This window comes from Papaver somniferum, unplaced genomic scaffold, assembly GCF_003573695.1.
Source record: "Papaver somniferum cultivar HN1 unplaced genomic scaffold, ASM357369v1 unplaced-scaffold_99, whole genome shotgun sequence".
NCBI classification, from domain to species: domain Eukaryota; kingdom Viridiplantae; phylum Streptophyta; class Magnoliopsida; order Ranunculales; family Papaveraceae; genus Papaver; species Papaver somniferum.
This window is the reverse complement of record NW_020653081.1, coordinates 9,169,017-9,192,591: the sequence shown is the minus strand read 5'-3', so window position 1 is coordinate 9,192,591 and position 23,575 is coordinate 9,169,017. Positions and strand designations below refer to the sequence as shown.

The window sequence follows — 23,575 nt, the reverse complement described above, 5'->3', positions numbered from 1 at the left end:
AATGCTCAATTTTCACAAGAGGTTCATGCTCCATCACCAGCTGCATCTTATGCTTCATATTCTTCTGATATAAATAGCACTCCTGCACCGATATTGAATGACTTGGAACCTGTTTCTACATCTGATTTTGTGTTATCTAACACAAGTGCTGATTCAACTAGGGTTCCTAATGAACCGGCTGTTGTGGTCCACCCTATGATGACAAGAGATAAGTCTGGCATTACAAAGCCCATTCAGAAGCTTTGTCTGACTGCCACAAAGCATCCTCTTATGGAAGAGGATTTCATGGAGCCAACTTGCTACTCTATAGCCTGCAAGCTTCCTCAGTGGAGAAAGGCAATGGATGTTCAGATTAATGCACTAATTCGAAATGATACTTACTCATTGGTGCCTTTTCAAGAAGGAATGAATGTTGTAGGTTCAAAGTGGGTCTTTCGTGTTAAACAAAATCCTGATGGAAGCATAAGTCAGCATATAGCACCTCTGGTAGCCAAAGGGTTCAACCAACAAGCTGGAATTGATTATGGTGAGACATTCAGCCCCGTTATAAAACCTTGTACTATACGTCTTGTATTATCTATTGTTGTGATGCACTGTTGGCCTTTGAAGCAATTGGATGTTGAAAATGCGTTCCTGCATGGAAACTTGGAGGAAGAGGTCTACATGAAGCAGCCTGCTGGGTATGTTGATCCAAACTATACAAATCATGTCTGTAAGCTGCATAAATCTTTATATGGCCTCAAACAAGCCCCACGTGCTTGGTTTTCTAGGTTGAGTGGCTATCTGGTTAAGCTTGGCTTCACAGGTTCTATATCAGATAGTTCTTTGTTTATTCTGAAAACTCCTGATTATGTGACATATGTTCTCATTTATGTGGATGACATTATTGTCATGGGATCTAATGCCTCAAAGATTCAGCAATTAATCGAGTCTCTTGGTTCAGAGTTTGCTCTGAAGGATATGGGAGATTTATCTTTCTTTTTGGGTGTAGAAGTCATCAAGAGTGACACTGCGCTGGTTCTTACTCAAAGAAAGTATGTTACTGATCTTTTGAAACGAACAAAAATGGATGGTGTGAAACCTGTGTCTACACCTCTAGCTGCAAATGAGAAAATTCAAAAAGGAGGCAGTGAGAGATTCAAGGATCCTTCTCTCTATCGTAGCGTTGTAGGTGCGCTGCAGTACTTACATCTTACTAGACCTGACATATCTATTGCTATCAATAAAGTGTGTCAGTATATGCATGATCCTTATATTGAGCACCGGTAACTTGTCAAACGGATTATCAGATATCTGAAAACTACCATAGACTATGGGCTTCATCTTAGTGCCTCATGTGATTTCTCCTTACATGCGTATTCTGATGCTGATTGGGCTGGCAGTCTGGATGATCGTCATTCAACGAGTGGTTATTGTATTTTCTTTGGAGGCAATCTTATTTCATGGAGTGCTAGAAAGAAGAAAACAGTCTCCAAGTATAGTACTGAGGCTGAGTATCGTGGTATGGCGATTGCAACATCATAACTTCTCTGGATTCAATCTTTTCTTCAAGAACTAGGCATCACCATTGCACCACCCTTGCTTTGGTGTGATAACCTAGGTGCAACTTACCTTGCAGCCAATCCATTTTTCCATGCCCGTACAAAACATATAGAGATTGATTACCATTTTGTTCGTGAAAGAGTCGCTATGAAACAGTTGCTGGTTCGATTCATCAGCTCAAGGGATCAGCTGGCAGACATTTTTACCAAGGGCCTTTCTGCGCCAAGATTTCATCTTTTACGAGCCAAGTTGCACATTCTTCAGCTCACGTACAACTTGAGGGGAGGTGTTAAGCAACTAACTCAGTCAGCCTAGAGTATGTGTTCAGCTCAGTCATCCTCAAGACTAGCTAACCATAAGCAGTGACTGCGTGTATCTCGTTCAATTCTAGTTAGCTATTTTACCGTCTTTAAATCTCTATCTCTGTAACAATCTCATATATAAATAAGACATTAATCTCCATAGGTGAAGTGTGGAAGATATTATCACCAAAACCCTGTTCTAACTATATATGTAACAGATATCAAAAATGAAGTAAAAATATATTCAAATATATACCTGCTCCACCACCGTCGCCACCACAGAAACCACCACTGACATCATCGTTTCTTCTTGATCTTCAATAATTCGAACAAGTTCAATGCATATGTTTGAATCTGATTTTAGAAATTAATGGACAGAAGAAGAAGGTCTCTCAAACAAGAATTTTTTGTTGATAGTAGGTTTCAATTGGAATAGCGAGTCAATTACAGAGGTGGTAAAAAATAACACAGACATATTAATAGATTTGTTGCTAATAGTGATGGACGTGGTGGTGGTGGCGGCGGGCGGCGGAGCTGGTGGTGGTAGTTGCAGAGGTGTTGGTAGTTGTTGAAAGAGAAATAGGAGAAGAAAGAACGAAGTTTTGAGACATAAAAAGGAAAGTTGTTATTGGGACGTCACATTCCTTTAGAGGGGCGTCACCTAATAATAAAAAAATGTGTCACTCATAAGTAATACCAAAAACCCCTTGTCTCAAATAATTTTGTAATGACCAAACAATCCTTATTTAATTAATTTTAATTTAATTTAATTATTATCTAATCAAATTAAGAAGATGAATTTTGTTATATATTTGTGAATTCTGTCTTTGTGGGGAAAAAACTAGAGAGAAAAGGAAAAGGAAAAAAATTGGAGATTTTTGTCAAAACCTAGATTTTTTGATTCATTCAACAAAAATGGATGAAACAAGTTACCAATTCGAGGTGGGTGAATCTTTGTATGATAGAGAAAACAAGTTTTACATTCCTCATGTTGGATACCAAGAGATTGATGATTTGTTAGATGGTAGAGAGGGTTTAACACAAAGTGATGATGAATCTCCACTAATTGAAGAAATAAATCAACAAAGTGAAGAACCAATGGTTGAAAATCAACAGGTACACCTCTAAACTATCTCCCATGGGTTCAATTTCGCTCAAAACTAGCTTAAGCACGTAAAAAGTTTGAGATTTTTAGACTTTCATGGCAAATTACGGTTAGGTTGGGCTTCGTTTCCAACCGTAATTCAGTTTTACGTCTGGGTTTGGAAGAGGGTTGAGATTCGTTGCCAACCGTAAGTTTTGTTTACGTCTAGGTTTTGAAGAAATCCAAACGTAACTGGTTTCCAATAGGACAAAACTTGAATTACGTCTAGGTTGGATTTGGCATCCAAAACCCAGCCGTAAATAGTTTTTGCGTGGGTATTTATTACTTGTTTTACGTCTAGGTTAGGGTTTTGGATTTCGAAACATAAAAGAAAACGTCTAGGTTAGATTTTCTTCGTTTCCATCCGTAACTGAAAACGTCTGGGTTAGAGGTTGACTTTTCCAACCAACTTTTCCTATGCCTTAAACGTCTGGGTCCGTGTAACTTCTAACCTGGACGTAATTTTGGTTTTTCTTCTTTTTTTGACTAATGTTGTGATATTTTGGTTCATAGATCGTGCTTCCACCTATCCCAATGCATTCTAAACCTAATGCAAACGAAATTCTAACTGAAGACTCATCCCATCACTATTTGAATGACTTGGTAAGTGTTTTTTTCTTTTTTGAAACTAATGGAAAGATATGTTGCTCATTCACTATGTTTTTGTTTTTTTTACTAACTTTGAGTTTTTGGAACATGTAGACATGGAAAGATAAAAAAGATGCAAAGATATGGGCTAGAGAACATGACAGGTTAATTATGTGTGTTATAGTTTATAATGGATCAACCAATGATCGCCACTTTCAAATGGTTTGCGAGTGTAGTGGAACTAGCAAAAGTCATGTAAAAAAGGGTACCGAATCTAAAGGAAAGACGAAGAGGAAGAATAATACTTTCACCAAGAAGACTAATTGCCCGTTCAAGCTTCAATTCAAGCACAACAAGAATAATGAAGATGATTTTTGTTATTTGGAAAAAGTTGTTTGCGGTCGTCATAACCACCTAATACCGAAGACCTTGCTAATCCATCCTTATGTGGCGCGGCTAAATGATGAAGAAAAATTGATTGTAAGTTCCATGACCGAAAACTGTATGAAACCCATTGATATACTCAGTCATATAAAGCTCCTAAACCCATCGAATGTTTCTACTTTGGCAACCATCTATAACGCCAAAACAGAATTGAAATATGAGCAATGGGAAAATAAGAATCAAATTCAAAAATTAAGGCATTTGGGAGAGAAGTATAATTACTCGGTTTTTCATAATGAAGATGATGATCGCCAAATAAAGAATCTCATATTGGCTCATCCCGAGTTTATACGGTTGGCGTGGTGCTCCAATCAAGTACTTTTAATGAATTGCACGTACAAGACCAACAAGTATGAGATGCCGGTATTGAACATTGTTGGACAAACTTCCACCAACTCTCCGTTTAGTGTCGCTTTTTGCTTCTTGGAAAATGAGCTTGAAGAGAGTTATGTGTGGGCACTAGAACAAGTCAATTTATTCTACGTGGAAGGATATACTCAAAAAGTCATTGTCACCGACAAGGAACAAGCATTATTGAATGCAATAGCGAGGATTTTCCCGGATGCTCATCACCTTCTTTGCACATTCCACCTATGGAATAGCATTGAAACTAAATCTAAAACCATAATTCGTCCAACAAAGAAAAGTGAAATGGCGAAAATAAAGACACTACCGGTAGATCAACAAGAACAAGCAAAAGAAAAATTCAATAAGGATGACAAGTTGGCGGAACTAAGATGGGCTAGTTTCCAAGATGACTGGGATGCCATGGAACACTCTCTCACCGTGGAAGATTATGAAGAAAGATCACGTATATTATTGGATAGTTTGAGAAGTTATCCAAGTATGGCGAAGTATTTGGTGGACAATTGGTTGGATCCGCACAAAGAAAAGTTTGTATCCGCATTCACGGACCAATATAGACACTTCGACAACCAAGCTACAAGTACGGTGGAATCGTATCACAACCGGTTGAAGAAGAAGCTTCATAGTGGTGATGGTGGATTTGTTACGGTATTCCAAGCAATGCACAACTATTTCCTCCGTGATCTCGATAGAGTTATGGAGTATTTTGAAAAAAGACGATCTAGTAGACACAAACAATGGAAAGAAAATCCTTGGCTTGAGGATATATATTTTAGAGTGTCGCATCGTGCAATTGATATGATCATGAAAGATGTGATACAATTTGAGTTGGGTAACTTTGATGGAGGAGAGTGTGTTTGTCCTAATATTAAAAGTTTGTGCCTCCCATATCGGCATGTCATAGCCAATTACAAAGAAAGATTTATTCCGCTACAAGATGCCGATACCTTTTGGCAACAACTAATGTTCGATGAAATAATAGTTGACCAAGATTTTGGAGGAACGTTTGGAGATACCGACATTTGAAAAGTGCTAGCCGTGAAATATGATACATTAACACGGGGGGAAAAGACAAATATGGTTGAGTAACTTGTGTAAATTCGTATTCCCACAAACTAGGTACGATATGAAAGAACCACCTAAGAAGAAGAGACAGGGGAGGCCTTCTACCAAAAAAAGAGGAGTGTGGGAAGAAAATCGTCAAGGGAATTATTGGAAAAATCAAAGAAAAGAGATCCTTCGGGTTTTGAGTTGTTGCAAAAAGCCTATGAAGCAGAGGATGAAATGGAGGAAGAGGATGTTCAAGGTAGAAACAAACAATGAAGATGTCAAATGGAAAAAGGAGAACCAGGTCATCGAAATGTACAAGAAATTGAGCCTCCCACTCAAGAAAAAGCAAGGTTGATTTTAAAGGAAAAGGTCCGGTCTTCGTTCCAAACAACTAGCAAAAAGCGAAGTTGTTAAAGAAAAAGGTTCCAAAGAATGCGGAGCAAAAGATGGGGGAGTTAAAGGAAAGAGTTCCAAAGAATGCGGAAAAAAAATTGGAGAAGTTGAAGGAAAAGGTTCCTAAGCATGCGAAACAAAAGATGGGGAAGTTAAAGGAAAAGGTTCCAAATCATGCGGAACAAAAGATGGGGAAGTTAAAGGAAAAGGTTGCGAAGTTCCCTCCCAAAGAAGCACAAGAAAAAGACTTGGCGGTGTTAAACAATTATATAGGAAAAAGTCCAATGGTTGGAATATTTCCGTCAAGTGAAAGGAAGGGAACGATTCGTATTCCAAACGCAACTTACAAACCACCCCCTAGAGATGAGGAGGGTCGATATTCCCAGAATTCTTATATCATCTATGAAAATTACCTTCTTTTTTTCTCCGACTTTGTTCGTGACTATATTAAGGCCACAGATGAAGTAGATGGAGATTGGAATTGTGGTTACCACGTCTTCGTGGATCAAATTGGATCCTTTGAAGACACGAAAGATTGGGGTTGTGAAGAAGTTGACTATGTAAGGCAAAAATGTTTAATTGAACTACGTGGGCACCGAGATTATTACATACCAATGATGAGATTTGAAAAAGACGAGTCTGAGACGGTGTTAAACGAAAGGTTTGTCGCATGGGAAAAGCGGTTACTCGGCAATAAATGTTTGACAAGTGAGTATTGGATGTCCATGCCAATAAACGGCCAACTACTCGCCAATGCAATCAATTGCGTTGTCCATTATATCTCAAATGCATTGAGTTTCACATTTGCACCGACAAGGATATCATTTGACGAAGAATCGGATAAAACAAGAAGAGTGGTGGTTGGTTACGTGCACAGAAACCATTTAATCGGACTCCAAATAAGTGAAGGATGCCCATTACCTCCATTATTCGATTGTAACGAATGGTCCAACTCTTAGTGTAATAGATTCGAGGAAAGTTTTGAATTTTGTAAGGAACTACAAATGTCGAGGAGTAATGTCTCATTTGCACTGATGAGCGATGATGAGGATGACTAAACGTTCGTGAAGGGTGGTGAAAAGTTTATCTCCACCAGCCCACTTAAACTGTTACTCCGTCTCAGCTCTCTCCCATCCAAGTGTGTCTTTGACAAGGACATAAAGGTCTTCCCAACTCATATTATTGTCAAAACCTTCATAAACATATTTTCCCTCAATGTCTAAGTCCAAGATTTGCTTCGTATCATCCGGCGTTATTTTCATCTCACCGAATGGATATGAAAATTATCGGTTTCTAGCCAATATCGCTCTCTAAAGACAGTGGCAACAGTAGAATCAAACTCATGCTGATGGTTGAGAATTCCATTACCTAGCCCTGTATCCGCTACAAGATCATGAACCGCTTTACATTCTTCCTCTAACGGCCAATAACCACCCTTTTATGTTTCAATTTCTTTATCGCAACTTCATGATCTTGCAAAGAATGTATAAACAACAAAATTGTTAACTTTCTAAATTATACCAAATAATATCAAGTTGAACAAAATCATGCAAAATAAGTAAAATTTTGAGATTATTACCTTGCTTTGGAAAACCTTAGCAGCCCATGAATATGGATAACCAAATAAGACCGTAGATTGATGGGGTGCCTCATCCCAAAGTCTACCATTCTTCTTCGAAGGAAACAAATCATCGCCTTTAGGAATATGCTTGCCTTTTGGTGAAAGTTTCTTCCTCGGCTTCTTTTCCTTCACTTGAGGTTTAGGTGTAGCTTCAGGTGAAGCAAAAACAACTTGTTTCCCTTTGCCTTGAACAACAATTTCTTCTTGTTGTTGTTGATTTGGTGGATCCCTAATCACAAGTGTACCTCCCGATATCACCGGTAGTTGAAATCGTTCCCCTTCAATTTCTAGATCTTGGAAAACATTATCTTCAATTTCAGTACATGTTGAGCTACTTCCTTGAATCATATCCTTCTTCTTCTTAGCATCCTTGGGGAGACCTCTATAATCGACCCCACAATGAATTTCATGGCGAGGTGTAGGAGTATCTTTTGGTGTTAAATTATTTCCTCTATTCTTTTTAGGCTTTGCTCTATCACGATTCCTGCAAATTACAAGAAATTCCACTTATACAATCAGTATTGATGGATTAGTAACACAAGTCAATCTATAAAAAAAAAATGATGTTCAGGATGAATTACGTCTAGGTTCGACATATAGAGAACCTAGACGTTCTAAATTACGTCTGGAAAATGTGGTACAAGAACCTAGACGTAAACCCAAAGTTGAAATTTCTTCAAAACATCCAGGAAGAGTTACGCCCAGGTTTCAAACAAAACATAAAATTGAAATTACGTCTAGGTTGACGAAAGGAAAATTCAGTAACTAAACCTAGACGTAAAACTGGAATTACGGTTGGAGATCAACTAAACCTAGACGTTATACGACATGCAATTCAAATTTTACGGTTTGAATTCCTCTAAACCTAGGCGTAAGTTCTTCAAACACTAGACTTACGCTTGGCGAACCTAGGCGTAACACCTTCAAAAATAAAACAGAAACCCTAATTTTGCTTCGATTTGATTCAATCTGACATGTTTTAAGCACAAAACGAGTAAGAATAGATGGGTTTGTCGATTAATACCTTACATACACCATGGGTTGTTGTTGAGGAGTTTGAAAATCCGAAAAATCAGTTTCTTCAATCGGTGGGTGTTGAGGATGAAGTTGTTGGTCAGGGGGTTGATTGAGATTTTGATTACCATCACTGCAATCAGTTTGTTTCTTCCTCATTTTTCATACAGATTTCAATCCTACGAGGTTCAATTTCGGATCATCGATTAATCGAAAACGATGAAATGAATTGATGTGAAATTTTACTGTGAAGAAGAAGAGAAAGAGGAGAAGAAGAAGCGTAGGAGCCAAAAGGTTGAAAGTGTGAAGATTAAATTAGGTTTTTATTCTGTTTTTGTTTTAATTTTAATTGAAGGGTAATTTGGACAAATTGCTATTGAATCAGAAGTATCCCTTAACCAGATTTTTGGTCACCAGGTATCCAAGTGAAGCCCCTCTAATGGAGTGTGATGCCCCAATAATATGTTTCATAAAAAAAAAAGATAAGACACAAGGGGTATATTAGGAAGTTAATAATTTGTTATTGTGCCCCTGATGGACTTGTACAACGAGAGGGATAGAATTTTTGTGTGATACGGATATTTGTAAAACTCATCAAAAGTAAGGACGATAATTCAATTTCCACAATCCCCTGTAGCTCATAATCTCCCTTGCAATATGGCATGTTGCTTCTTTTTTCTTTTTCTTTTTTGATTCCCATGCACTAGTGCCCGCAACCCATTAAATATATGGGTGTAAATAATACCCGAAAATACTCGGCATGTCTGTACCCGCCTGAGTCTGCTTGTACCCGAAGTAGCCCAAAGCCTGTTATGGCCTGTCGTGGGCAGCCTGGCCTGTCCTGGATTAACTTATTGGGTGGGCTCGGGCTTTGCAATTCTGATACCCGGCCTGGTGCCCTGTCTGAAAGCTTTCTTTATGCCATCAATCATTTAATATCCTCTTAAAAAGACTTAAAAGTTACCATTTTATAATTGTTAATCGTGTATCTAGAAAAATAAAATATATAGTTGTTTTTATTTATAATTAACCTTTTTCAAAACATTAATGGTAATAAATTTTCTTATTTAGAAAGTTTATTGTACTCTAATTAATTATTTATTATAGGATAAAATAAAAAATTTGTCATTGTAATTTAAATATAAAATAATATTATCACTTATGATATGCAATGTTAGAAAGAAAAGGATATTGTATTATAAATAAATATATTTAACCAATAATTCTATTGAACCCACTAAACTAACCCACCGTCAAACTCACCGCATACGTGGCAAGATTTTTTCATTTTTCTTTATTTTCTCTTTCTTGTTGACGTGTTCGGATAGTTACTCCCTCTGTACCACGAACACCAGAGGAGAAACAAATCTGAATGGCGTAGGCTTCCCATTTTCTATACTTCTCAATTATACTGTGCTCGGTTTTTGATTCAATAGATGGAAGAAACCAGAAGCCAGAATTTCTCCCGTTGTTCGTTTCATCCAATTTCATGGTTAAAAAGAAGTTCAAAAAAAAAATCTTCCATTTATCATTCAAAATTTCAATCATCAGATCCATGAAACCAAGGTATTTAGTCTTAAACAGATGAGTGCTGCATCGAAATTCAAGAGTTTAATATTAAATTTTAAAATTGAATCCCGTGAATGTACTATTCTTTAATTGACTTACCATTGAATTTGATGGAAGATTATTTTGTTCAGGGTTTTGAAAATTGGAATGAGCTACAGGAATCGGAGAAGGAAATGGAGAGGTTTTATCTTAGACAATTGCACCTTGTATTAGTTCCTATTTATTTAATACAGTAAGTGAAATGGTTTCTTTTATGTGAGAAACAACTACAGTAGTACCATGAAATTGGATTCCTTGTTATTGGCCATAACAAAACAATTTAGTTGTGAGACCATGAAGACTAATCAATGGGTCCGTTAGCTTGTTTACTCGGTGACTAGATTAAAGAAATGGTGGTGATTGTGATGGCTGTATGGGCAGTGTTTCAGGTGCTAATGGAGACTTCAAGGGTTCTGCAACCAGTGATGAAGAAATGGCGCTGTATATGACGCTGTGTATACATGAAAGAAGAGGAGTTTGTATGGGGTTGAGCTGTTGTCGATGATGGTGCTGTGAAGAAAATACAAATGAAATTGGTGTTCACTGTGGTCAGTCTCGACAGCAACGAGGTGATGCCTATGATAGTTGATAATTTGAGGCAGTGGTGAAATTGATTATTGGCAGTGATTGGTTCTATTGAAATAAATTGTTATAAAATGTATACAGACGTTAGGTCGTGTTTGGTCCCTTGGAAATCCCTATCCTAGGTTGGGTTATCAAGAAAATACATTTAAATTATGTTTGTCTTGTTCTAATTCTAGTTTAGGATATGAACAACTAAATCTTCCTTGATTTTAGGAAGCTAAAAAAGCAAGGTTATGCTATTCTCCAAAATAGCCAGGATACCAATATCCTTGCATGGGTTAGACGGTTATAAAGGTAGTTATTTTAATTAATCAAAATATTTTCAATTTTTTTTAACTTTATTGTTATGTTTTTATTTTTTTCTCCGACAATTTTATCCATAATACATAATTATTTTATAAAAATACATATTTAAAATGTGGAGAGACAAACATAATACATGATAAACCCGTGATGGATCTAACGGAAAAACAAACGTCATCTTTATTAATACATCTTGAGATAATCCTGCTCAAGTTAGAGAAAAAAATTCCCTAGCTAAGCTTTATGTAGTCAAAGCTCCCAAACACGGCCTTAGAGTTCGTCCACGACCATGGTGCAGTCAGCGAAAACACGGAGCTGGTAAATCTGCAAACGTCAGTGAAGAAGAAAGATAGGAAATGGGTTCGAGCAGTCGATGAAGTTGAGATACCTAAGATGGCTGATTTGAATGAGTGGAAGATGGTTGAAGTAGTTCTGTATGTGGGGTTTCTTGGTTGGAAATGAATGGCAGAATGGCTGAGATGATTGCAAGCGGAAGTGGAGAATGGTCTATATAGCTGGTGCTGGTTGTGAAGATGTGATTCTAGGCTGAGCAGTGCAGGCAGCGGTTGATGTTACAGGAAGTGGAGATGTATGTTTTTGGAGTAGGATGGTGTGAACTGGGGTTTATCATCGGCTGTGCAATCATCCACTGGCGAAGAAGTATTTCAGGGTGCTCTTTTGTGCTACTCCTTTAGGTGAATACCACCTCTTTTGAAATATTATTTGCAATGCTGGCTGGTGAAAAACTTCTTCCAAGCTATAGAGCTGAAAGGTCTTGATTGTATGTTGCATGGAAGTTAGCATTTTTTTGACAATGTTAACTACAAAGACCCACTGTTGTAAGACTTCGTATGTATGAAATGTTATGTTTAAGAATTTTCTTCTAACTTTCCATTATTGTTTTAACATAACCACTGAAGGCAGAACCTAAAAGTACCTTATGCTTCTGAAAAAAGGAAGAAAATGTACCTTGTTGAGACTGATAAAACCCAAATACAAATAAACTAATGCATTCAGGGTCACACTGTGACCATCTTTATTCAAAATATGATTCATAAAATTGTTAAAAATAGAACTTCCAAATAGAACTAATGTTGCCTTCGGATAAATCCTCCATTGCCTTCTTGTAAGCTGGTACTCTGGTACGTTGGTGCGGAACTCTCAAAATATGGACTTCTCCATGGTTGAGGTACTCCAAATGCAGTCGATACACTTTCAAACTGTCCAGAGAGTCCTCCTGGTGCAGGTGCAGCATTCCCATAATGAACATAAGGTGTTCCATATGCACTGCTAATGTTTCCATAAGATAAAATTTGTGGTGTCGGGAACTGCATCGTGGCATTTCCTATGTTTCCTACTCTTTGGAGTTCAGCTAAGTGTTGTAAACATAAAGAAAAAAATAAGAATATGTCAGGCTTCACCAAATTAAACCAACGGAACATAAGTAGGGGGAAACAATAGGTATGCAACTGTACCAACTCAACAAAAGGCCATACAAATTATTGCCAGGAAGTAAACATAGTCATATTAGCTATTCACCAGCTCTTACCAAAGTCACGTTTTAGGTATTCTGACAAGCTATTATGGCACAAACATTTACCGCCAGGAATTGTACGGTTTTAAACCATCAATTCAGCCAACTAAATACTTTTCAGTAGGTTTCAAGCAAAGAAATCTTTTAAGGCTTACCAGTAACTGGTTGTACTCTCCCCTATGAAGATTACTGATTTCAACTCCGCCCAATGACTGAAATGCACCCTCTATGTTTTGTTGATTCGAGATTTCTTTAGTGGTCTAAAAAATAAACATCAAATGGTAAAATAACTTAAGACAAACAGATTGAATACTTTCACGAGATTAAAGCATAAATAGTCAAAATGAATCAAAAACTTACAGTGATCTTTGTCTTCTTACTACTCGTTTTTCTTTTCTTCGATAGCTGAATATTACTTACCGGGCTTTGTTGACTCGATATTTGTTCATTGGTCTAACAAATGCACATCAAAGTTCAATAACATCAGACTAATAAATTGGACACGTTCAGGATACTGAAACATAAATAGAATAAGAAAGGATAAGTAACTTACGTTGACGTTTTCTTTTGTCACTTTTCTTTTGTATTGCTTAGGCTTCAAACGGTTAGTACAAGGCCTACCTTTTTCACTTGCTTGAGGAGGATTACTTATTTTTATAGCTTCATTCCCTTGATCAGAGTTGTTTATTTCTGCTTCGATACCAGATCCCTTTTCCGGTGTTTCTACCAATTGTTCAGTATCCATTTCTTTATATTACTCCACTTATCACCATTCTTTGAAACTACATCTGCAAGTTCCAAAAAATTATCACATAACTCCTTGTAATGTTTCTCTGCTAGAGTCAAATGCCAACTATCAGAATTTATTGGCACCTTTGTGTGTAACAACCTCACATATTTTCTCCATCTTCTTAGTATGTAATTTTCTGGGATTAGTAAAACATCATTACGAAGTAACACACATATCGCATGCGTGCAAAGTATTCCTAGAAATTCAAATCTATGACAACTACACTCGAATTTGCATTCATTTTTTTGAAACCGTACCTTAAATATAACCTTTTTCGTCGACCAGTCAATATCGGGATCAAGTTCGGTTCAGATTCGGATTCAGATTCTTCAGTTGGTGCATTATTTTCCATATCAAGTGAAGTAATATTTTCGTTTGATGCAACCAATTCATCATCATCATCATCATCAACTTCTTCTTCATCCTCTCATGGTTTTTGACAGTAAATTTCTTCTTGTATGTCATATCTTTGAACCATGACTCCATCTTTTATTTCATATTGAGTACCAATTATCTCGCAATACATTTTCTGTATCAATTGATTACGAAACTCTTTAAACTTCGCATGAGTGTATACTTTTTGAATTTCTTTCTCCATTTTATACGAAATTGAGGTTGGAATGATTGTTGAAAATGATCTAGCATCTGCCTTAAGCTCCTTTTCGATTTTGTATCTCAGTGCATTATCAAAATTTTCAACAAATTGCTTCAAAGACGTTCTTGAATGAACATACCCGTCAAAAAATGCATTCATACTTTCAGATCGTTGTGTAGTCGACATCCCAGCCCAAAAGGTGGTCTTGACAAAACAAGGCACCCATCGGTGTTTCTCCTTATATAATTTATTCAACCATTTATTTTGTTACAAGCTCTCATACTTTTGCAACATGTCACTCCAATGTTGTTCAAATTCAGCTGGACATTGTGTATCATAAACAGCTTTTTTCATCCTACATTTAATCCTTAAGTAATTTTCATACCTCCTTAACTTTTCAGGTATTTTTTTCATGATGTGCCATAAACACCAACGATGTTTGGTATCCTTGAAAACTCTCTCAACTGCCCATTTCATCGAGCTACATTGGTCTGTAATTATACCTTGTGGAGCGATTCCATTCATACAATCGAGCCATGATCTGAATAACCAAGCAAAAGTTTCTTTTTCCTCATTAGAAAGCAAGCCACAACCAAATAAAATTGACTGCCCATGATGATTAACCCCGACAAATGGAGCAAAAGGCATTTCATACTTGTTTGTCAAGTATGTTGTGTCAAACGTGACAACTTCACCAAATTCTTTGTAGGATTCTCTACATCTATTATCAGCCCAAAACACATTCTTCAAACAGCCTGTTTCGTCAATGTCCATTCTGTAAAAGAAATTTGGATCCCTATTTTGCATGTTTGTAAAGTGATTCAGAAGTGTTGTAGCATCTCCTTCGCCAAGTTCTAATTTTTTTTCTCTCGCAACCATATTTCTCAGTGTTTTTTCATCATAAAAGAGGCTTTCGTATCCACCACCTTCAACCGCTAATGCACCATAGATCTTATTCATCCTGATTCCTGCTTTGACGTTCACCAAAACTTTCTTCTTTGTAGTTGTGTTGATCCTTTTGTGGCCTCTTAAATATCGAGATTTCGATGGACTATTTAAATGGTTATGTTCAAGAGCAATAACGCTTATCATCCATTTTTCATCTTCACATAATCTCGCTGAAATTTTTGCTTTGCAGTTAGTTCTTTGTGTTGGAGGAAGATTTAACGGAGAGTCCGACACTGAATGATTCTTCCCTTCTTTCGTACAAGAATAAGTTACAAAGTTTAATGCTCCATGATGATCCCTCTTGCATGTTCGTTTCTTACAAGAAAATCCTGTCTTGAATGCATAACTAATGTAGAACTCAAATAAGTCATCAGCATTGTTAAATTTCATACCAAGTTTTGGCAAGACAATCTGATCACCTTGGTCATTGTCATCATTCACTGCACTATTATGTTGTTCAAATTCCTCACTAGCCGATTGAGATTCACCCATGGATGCATATAAAACAACACATGCATACAATTGGGTTACATTTATGAACAAAATGATGCTCAGATATTCTCAAGCAAAAGAGTAAAAAGTAACCTAACCAAATCAGGTATATTAAGATGTGTGATTAACAAGTGAAACATAAGTTCATTAGGTTTAAATTAAATAAGAAGTTTATCTCAAATAAGAAACAAGAACAACGAAAGCAACTGTTCCTACTCAAACATCTTCCATGGTATGAGTGGCAGCGGTTACAAGCTTCCAGCAGTTGGAAACCGAAAAAAATATGTAGACATGAGACAACTAATCATATCTATATCATTAGATGCAAGATTACTGCTTGTATACGGAGGCCTTAGCTACATGAAAATTGAATCCGAAATAATTAGACTAGAGTTGTACAGAATCACGTTGATGTGATTTGTGATGCCCTAATTAATGAGATAGGTAAATGAATTTTATGTAATATCCCGGTGTGTATAAATATTCTAAACAAATCATATATATACTAGAATAATTATGTTTCTAAGGATAGATAGAAAATCTTATGGAGGTTCTAATCCCCAACTGGATTCTCTACGTCTAAGGAACCAAGCTGCAAATCGAAAAGTAATTTCAAGATACAAAGGGTTTGCATATAGATTACCTAGTGATATTTCCGTTCTTCTTTAATGGTAGTTCGTATTCTTCTTCAAGTTCTTCTTTAGATTTTGTTCTTTGGCGCCTACTAGAGATTTTTTAAGATCTGATTTTGGTGTTTTACCAAAGTTAAAAACCAAAATAAAAACGAAATTTACAACCACGTCAACAAGAAAGAGAAAAAGAGAAAAAGATAAAAAGAGAAAAAGTCTTGTCACGTATGCGGTGGGTTTGACGGTGGGTTAAATTAGTGGGTTCAATAGAATTATTCATATTTAACACCATCCATTTGAAAATTTAAACTTTTTTAACAAAATAATATTTTCAAAATAGTGGCATGTCCAGCCCGATCTGACCTGCCCGTATAAAAAGCAGGCTTTGGACGGACTTTGAGTAGCAAATTATCTATTTTTACCCGGCCTGAATTTTTTTACGGGCTCGCAAATAGTAAGCCTGACCTGCCCGTCCTGTCTTTGTTTTTGTGTCGGGCCGCTTGTCCTGCTCGAATTTACACCCCTAATTAAATATAACATTCGACTAATCCCTTGACTATATATATGTCAAGTTTAAGTTTGAAATGCCATTGGCTGTTACCTCTCTTGACCAGACGCATGGACTAGGTCAAGTTGGACTGTTGAAGTGGTGGGCTTTGAAATGCAATAGACTACTCTGTCAACATTTTCCTTCCCCCGTAAAAAAAAAAAAAAAAAAAAAAAAAAAAAAAAAAAGGGGAAAATGTGTATTGTTTTGAATGGCAAAGTACACTGAGACCCACCGAGCCTATGAAATGCCTGGTCCCAAAACCATTATTAAAAAGGTGCCATGCTCTTTTAGCCATTTGATATCTATTTCAAATTTCAAGTTAAAAGTAATGATCAAAATAAAGTTCACTTGTGGCTCATCAAAATAACCTGAAGAAAAACAAAAACAAGAACATCAGAAGGATGCTTCAAAAAATAAATAATCAGGAGGAACTCTAAATAGCACGGTTTAATAAAGACAAACACAACTTTCTGTCGAGATGTGAATAGCAACTAGTAACTTACTTCAGATAAAAGTGGCTTCGCATGCTCTTCCCACTCGTTGGCCCACCTAGCAGAAGACCCTCGTACCAAAACACCGTTCCTCAATGACTTCATAGCATCACATCCATCAGGGAAGCCCTTAAAAAACATCTGTGGAAAGTTTAGCAACATGCAAAGAATGTGAGTATTGCTTTGATTTTCTATGAACACTTGAGAAGCTCAATTTCTAATACTGCACAGATCACATAGTATCGATTAATGATAACTATGGTTGCAGGAAAACGTACAAAAGAAAAAGAAAACCTACTACAGGTTGGATATTCGCTGAGAACTAGAGAATAAAGACTAGGAGCTACTAAACTTACCAAGAGTTCATCAGCAAGCTCAGAAGATGATGAAAACAGAAGACCATTTTCCCCAACCTTTACAAGCTCTTCTATGCTTTGAAACAATCAAGTCAACAGAAATGACATCACAAAGTGAGTAAAATGGCCACACATTTAAACTAATAAGATAGTGATCCATCACTGGCTGCATCTCATACAACGCTACCTAGAACTCAGAAAGATATAAGAAAGCTTACCATGAAAAGGAAACAGCACATACAGGAAGTCCACATCCAAACATATCCACAACCTGAACCCAGAAATTGTCAATGACATGAGCTATATAATAAGTACATTACTATTGAGAGATGCATTGAATTAAAGTTTTCAGGATTTCTAGGTCTGATTCTATTTCAGATTCTTCAAGGACCTCAAAGTACTACCTTCATTGGAAGGTCCAACCCAGATGAAGAAGTATGCAGGCAAACACCTAAATCTGCTGATCCTATAAAATAAAGAATATTTAGATATTAGCAGGTAGCACATGTCGCCTAAGTGCACCGAGTCCAGAAATAATAACCAATAATGGCAAGTAGAAGGTTTACCAAGAAGTAATGGATAATCCTCAGCAGCTAGCCACATTGTACGAAAAGCAACACGTTTTAACCGCAACCTTTTTATTTGCTCCTCATATTTTTCTCTTTCAGGTCCCTTACCTATAAAGTCACAAGACTAACAACAGATAAGGCCACTGGCCAAAAGGTAAACCCCACAGGGTTCAATCGACATCATGAAGGGAGAAAAAGAAAAGAAACAAGAGAGAGAGAGAGAGAGAGGATATTACCAGTAATAATGAACAACAACTTCGGATACATGCTACTTTTTCCACTGTGAGAGCCCTCGAAAACAATATCTTCCTCATTTGAATCATCCTTATTCATGATTGCAGCAACACGCCTATCATACATTAAAGCGGCTTCCAGAAGCATGCCAAAATCTTCATCTGCGGTCCTGAAAAGAAGCATTAGTTCCTGTAATACTCAAGGGAACTCCTCTCAGATTGGAAACCAAAATTTAGTAACCGTCATGTTACCAAGAACACAAAGACCCCCATAACATAGCTTACCAGCTTGTACTGCTAACAACAAGGACTGGCCTGTCTGGCTTCAAGACAATGTCGCTACCAATCTGATGGGTAAAGAGATTTTCATTTACAGCGTTGCTATCCATTTTCACATGTCCTGCGAGAGCCGAGTGTGGTCCATAAGTGTATCTCAAGTAAAAATTAAACTTATAAAAACATTGTGATCAGACATTACCAGCACTAACAAAATCACGAAAACCATGAGGATGAGTTATATCTTTATTTAACCTGCAAAATAACTACAAAACAAACCGCCCTCTTATTCGTAGTTTTGCAGAAATCACATTACCAATAAGAAGACAGTAATAAACACTTGGTTAACCTTATGCTTTTCTTCAAGTGAGGCAGGATGAAAAAACTCCGGGGGCTGATCATACAACACCGTTGCTCTAATCATATCAAAACACAAAGAAACAAATTATTCATTATACAAAAAAATCTTGTATCACTTTGTAAATGTAACACAGGGGAGAGAGATCCTTTTAGCTGAATAACTTACTTGATCTCCCAGTTCTGAGCCAGTTCATGTTGCATTGCCTTAGTAACACATAAAGAACCGTCAGCCATCTTACCATAGTGTTTTTCAATCCTGAAAAATGCTGAAAAGCTCACACACTGAATGCAAGACCAAGAAAGTAAATTACAATAAGGCTGTAATTACCAGCGATATATTTTCACAAAAGGACTACTTCTTCCCATAGACAACGCCAGCAGAGTATATCCAAAATTATGCCAATCGACAATAATTGCCGAATGCCTCAGCCAACTAGCCCATTTCACAGCTACTAAAGTTGGAACTGAAGGTGGGTTCTGTGAAAGCCCAACAAGCATAAGATCAGTTACACAATTTGGAATAAGCAGGTGACTAGATACATTAGCTGACATGTGATTCTCGGAATATGTATACCACCTGCACTATGAAAACATCAGGTGCCGGAATTTTGTAGCAGAGAAACCATAGAAGCGTGATAAACTGAGTCAATGCCTTGCACAAGAGAATCACTGAACGAAGTATCTTAGGCAAACCCTGGGGGACTGGAAGCTGTGTCTATTAGAGAAACAAATGAATGAATGAAAAAGATCAGCTCAGACTGGAATAGAAAAATTTAGACTGGAAGAATAAAGATCAGCTTAGATCAATACCATAGTATGAACATGAATAGATCGATCCTCGAGAATAGCAGGATGCGGATCTGAACCTGCTGAAATGAGTTTACATATAAGACAAATACCTAATTCAACAAATGGAATGGGACAACCGAAGTATGATTTGACATGTTATAGTGGAGCTTCACCCCAATAATCAAGGAACTGAAAATAGTTAAAGAAACTAATGCAGTAGGAAAGAGAGGGAATGTACCAAACAAATGCCTCACTGAATGACTTAGACAATTAACGGAAAACGATGTAAAACTACAGGGTATGTAATAAGTGGAGACTTAAAGTTGCATGCAGATATAATTGTGAACAAGACTAAATTCCTTATTCTTTACTTCTAAGATTAGAGAAACTGTAGAGATCGAGAGAAATCATTTCCAGTTCAGACTTACATCTGCATATGCCTAAAGTTTCATGTATATAAGTCAATAAGAAAAACCTGAAAGATAATGAATCTAGACAGAGCAGTTGAACTTGAATATGAATATTAAGTTCAAAATTGATTTAGACAACGCAGTCAAAAGTAACTATGATATATTCTTGGAATCTTAACAACAGTATCAACGGCCAGTGCAATAAGTCACAAACTCGGTTAAAAATTAAACCATTTAATCACGGAAGTGGGGAAGAAGTTCAATTGATTCATCTAATCAACAGTAAGAGAAAGACACATAACTCTCAAAAGCAGTCGAGCGACAAAATATGCATAGTTATGAAAAGAGAACGAAATCTTAGAAAGAAGTAAGTGACAGGCAATATTTTTAGGCAACTTTGCTAGGAACAAGTACCTCCATATGCAACAACGTCCACTTCTAGAGAAGCCTGCAAGCTCAAATATGGATGATTCTCAATCAAAATCACTTCGGCTCAACAAACAACAGAAAAAGAAGAGAGAAAAAAGGAAAACGGTGAAAGAATTGAAACAACCAACATCAGAAAAACTGTACAGAAACTGAAACTAGCAAAACCACAAATTTTTGTAAAGAAATTGAGGCCTATCGCCTACGGAACAGACTTCCAAGTCAGAATGTATGAGAGCTTTGACTTGATCAGGTCAGAAATATTCCAGCCGGATAATTTTACCATTCAACAAGTAGGCATCTATGATTTTCTTTTATATACCTAAAACCTAAACAAAACTAAGTTCCTTAGACTCAAATTCATACAACAGGCGTCAATATATATAAAATCTCTAGATCTTGAACCCCCTAGATGATTTCATATTTAACACTATTTGGGTCAACGGCTGGTTGAAATCGAAGAGCTAGATTTATCAACTAAAACATTAGTTGAACTTGATTGAAAGCAAAGCGATGTTTTCACCAAAATGTAGATTGTGAAAAATAATTGTTCATTCTAATCACTCCTCAGTTGTATGCCAGCAGAAACTAGCAAGGCTTACCATGCTATATCCCCACTCTCTAAATTTCTAAATTTCTTTCTCATACAGGTGTTCTTAAATATTTCTTGGGATATAATCATATAACTAAACTTCCCAAGAAAACCAACTCTGGCGATATGCAATATAGAGGTATTGTTATGGTACAGCCAAACGTCAGAAACTAAACCAAGTTCAGCCCAGATAGCTCTGCTACAGCAAGCGAAATTGCTTAAGGTTTCTGCAAGCATTTCTTAGGTCAAAAGCTTGGCTTCACTTTTTCGAGGTTGAGAATAGTTTTAAAGAGACTGTTAAGAATTGTAGATATTCTTTCTGCCATACAACCAGAGATTCCCTAGAGTGGGACCACAGCCTTTTTATGAGGATTTTAGGACGCTGATACTGCTAAATGACGACTTGTAGATAAAAACCATGCGAATATAGATTTCTCTTCCTAAGAATTGATATGCTAGTAAGCTCTAACTAAGTACCAAGCAGGATTTGAATCCCCACCAGATAGTAGGTGTTTTTTGAAAACCCCCACCAAAATTAAGCGACCACCTAGCTGCAAGCATTAGCATTTGTTTACTTAGAAGTGAGACCATGTGAGCAATTGGTGTTAATACATCAGTATCGCACACATACCAAAGCATAGCTAATTCACAGGGTTCATACACCACCTACTTTATATGGTTCAAACTCCATGCGTTTTTTTAATTTCTGTCTACTATATATATTACCATTGCCGCACCTAAATTTCTAGGTATGCCACTTTAGCATGCTCACTATAGATGCTCTAAGGTTGCGATTACTTTACTTAGTTCATCATTTCAAAACAAAAAAACAAAAAATGATAATCGGAAAAAACTGAACAGGAAGAACCTCTCATGAATTAACTTGTCTCAGGGTTGTGTAATGTGTGCCATACTATTTACCTGTTCCTAGCATTAGGTATGTATAACCTTGATGGTAACGGGAACTAATTGTGATATCTGGTTCTTGCAATGAGTGTTTTGAGGTCTGTTTATATACCAATTGAGAAATGAAATTTTAAAAGAAAATTTACCTGACGGGCAAGTGAGAGTGCATGATACTGCATTCGAGGACTACGACCAAGATCACCAAGAACCACAACAGCTGCTCTACCTCTTTTTCCCATTTTCTCTACTTTTTGCCCTAATTTGTAAACCATCATTAACATCGAATGATAAAAACAATCTCAATTTTCAGAACAGAGATAGTAGAGAAGCAATTACCTGATATTACGAGGGCGACAATAGGTAGGGCTTGAATAAGATGTTAGAGTTTGGGATTTTTGGTTCGGTAAACGATTAAGTGTTGATTAAAAAGAGTTTCTTGATCTATAGGAGCCAAGGATGTTGGTGGTGATACTGGCATGGCCGCGCGGGACCTGAAGGCTATAGCCAGGATAGCCCTTTGGCCCGTCATTATTTTGTGAGAATTTTGATAAAGTACCCCGCTTTTTGGATACCCACTAAAAAAATGTCTCCGTTTTTTTTTAGTTAAAGTACCCTCACGATAGTTTTTTCATCTACTGTTAGTTAAGACTAATTTACTTTATATATTTGCCTTTTTATTATCGCCACATTGATTTTATACATCATTTTTCAGGTTCGTCGAGTCCGGTTCAGGATCGTTACACCGCTTTCAGGTTCATTACATCATTTCCCAAAAAGGGTTCACCATTTGAAGTGTTTGGGGGTTTTTGGTTGGAAGAAAACGATCTTCTACAACATTTTTTTAGGTTCCTCGAGCCCGGTTCAGGATCGTAACAACGCTTTCAGGTTCGTCGAGCCCGGTTCAGGATCGTTACACCGTTTTCAGGATTGTCGGATCATTTACCCTCCCCACCAAGGAGATGTAGTTCAGGGGAAAATAGGACTTTTAATTGGAAAGATAACTGCCACCTAGCACTTAACTGAATGGAATTTGCCTTTTGATAAAACGGGATACTTTAACAAATTTCTAAAAAACGGGGGCACTTTTTTAATATAATATGAAAAGTAAGGGAACTTTATCAAAAAACCATTATTTTCTTCTGTTGCTCCTTAATCTTGAGTCTTGACCTTGAGCATCTAGTTGATCTTGCACCGAGCAATGAAGTAGTCCCATATTTCTCTTGAGTAAGGGTAATCCAGCAGTCAGTGATGTATGGTTTCTTCCATATGATTGTAAAGACAACAACTCTTCACTGTCACATCTTTTTCTGATAAGATTGACTATTATAGGATTTGTATGGAACATAACATAACTAACTAAACAAAAATTATACTTTTGTTGGAACATATTTCATCCAGAGCACTTGTGGAAAACAGCCTTTGAGTTTGCATCTTCTAAATATTGTTGCTTTTGAAGCCAATGATACCCATCATTTGTTGAGTAGCTTGGAGTTGAGTTGTGCATCAGAGTATCATATATCCTCTTCAGTTAGAAGTGGTGGATCATCTAGAAGAGTTAACACATCTGATAGTTCTTGCAATTCCTCAACATTTGGATGTCTTTTTTGGACACAAATTCTACCTTCATGAATCTATTAGGTCTACTATTTTAGCACACTTTTCAATTGCT

The 23,575-nt window shown here is 36.8% G+C and overlaps 2 protein-coding genes and 1 long non-coding RNA gene across 5 annotated transcripts; 1 reads left to right on the top strand and 2 right to left on the bottom strand.

Moving 5' to 3' along the window:
- Positions 1-9,860: 9,860 nt before the first annotated feature.
- LOC113346518 lies at positions 9,861-11,744 on the top strand. The gene is made up of 3 exons (XR_003358539.1): positions 9,861-10,030; positions 10,165-10,745; positions 11,235-11,744. It is a non-coding gene; the product is annotated as an uncharacterized LOC113346518 (long non-coding RNA).
- A 2,402-nt stretch (positions 11,745-14,146) lies between these two features.
- On the bottom strand, positions 14,147-15,319 carry LOC113346401 (protein FAR1-RELATED SEQUENCE 5-like). Its single transcript, XM_026589933.1, has one exon. The coding sequence runs from the start codon at positions 15,317-15,319 to the stop codon at positions 14,147-14,149; it is 1,173 nt and encodes a 390-aa protein (XP_026445718.1).
- A 1,445-nt stretch (positions 15,320-16,764) lies between these two features.
- LOC113346270 (UDP-glycosyltransferase TURAN-like) lies at positions 16,765-22,378 on the bottom strand. Of its 3 annotated transcripts, none has more exons than XM_026589820.1 (17): positions 22,243-22,378; positions 22,053-22,162; positions 20,397-20,430; positions 19,594-19,652; positions 19,361-19,498; positions 19,112-19,260; positions 18,950-19,039; positions 18,773-18,839; positions 18,626-18,689; positions 18,433-18,547; positions 18,151-18,317; positions 17,912-18,022; positions 17,750-17,811; positions 17,564-17,616; positions 17,346-17,421; positions 17,002-17,130; positions 16,765-16,866 (listed from the first exon to the last, which is right to left on the bottom strand). In XM_026589820.1, exons 2-17 carry the CDS (start codon positions 22,143-22,145, stop codon positions 16,843-16,845), a joined length of 1,431 nt encoding a protein of 476 aa, XP_026445605.1. In that variant the 5' UTR covers positions 22,146-22,162; positions 22,243-22,378; the 3' UTR covers positions 16,765-16,842. The 3 variants fall into 3 exon arrangements, 2 of the variants coding, with proteins under 2 accessions (XP_026445605.1, XP_026445606.1); XM_026589821.1 differs by having other exon boundaries at positions 19,594-19,649; XR_003358461.1 differs by lacking the exon at positions 16,765-16,866 and having other exon boundaries at positions 17,060-17,130; positions 17,346-17,416.
- Between the last annotated feature and the right edge of the window lie 1,197 nt (positions 22,379-23,575).

What these genes read in the sequence shown, in the direction of transcription:
- LOC113346401 (XM_026589933.1), bottom strand. Translation starts at nt 15,319, where the DNA reads ATGGGTGAATCTCAATCGGCTAGTGAGGAATTTGAACAACATAATAGT.
- LOC113346270 (XM_026589820.1), bottom strand. Translation starts at nt 22,145, where the DNA reads ATGGGAAAAAGAGGTAGAGCAGCTGTTGTGGTTCTTGGTGATCTTGGT. An exon ending in TTTGTGAAAATATATCGCTG is followed by an intron (nt 19,040 to 19,111) that starts GTAATTACAGCC and finishes AGCATTTTTCAG; the next exon opens with GATTGAAAAACACTATGGTA. An exon ending in TGTGCTGTTTCCTTTTCATG is followed by an intron (nt 17,422 to 17,563) that starts GTAAGCTTTCTT and finishes ATTGTTTCAAAG; the next exon opens with CATAGAAGAGCTTGTAAAGG.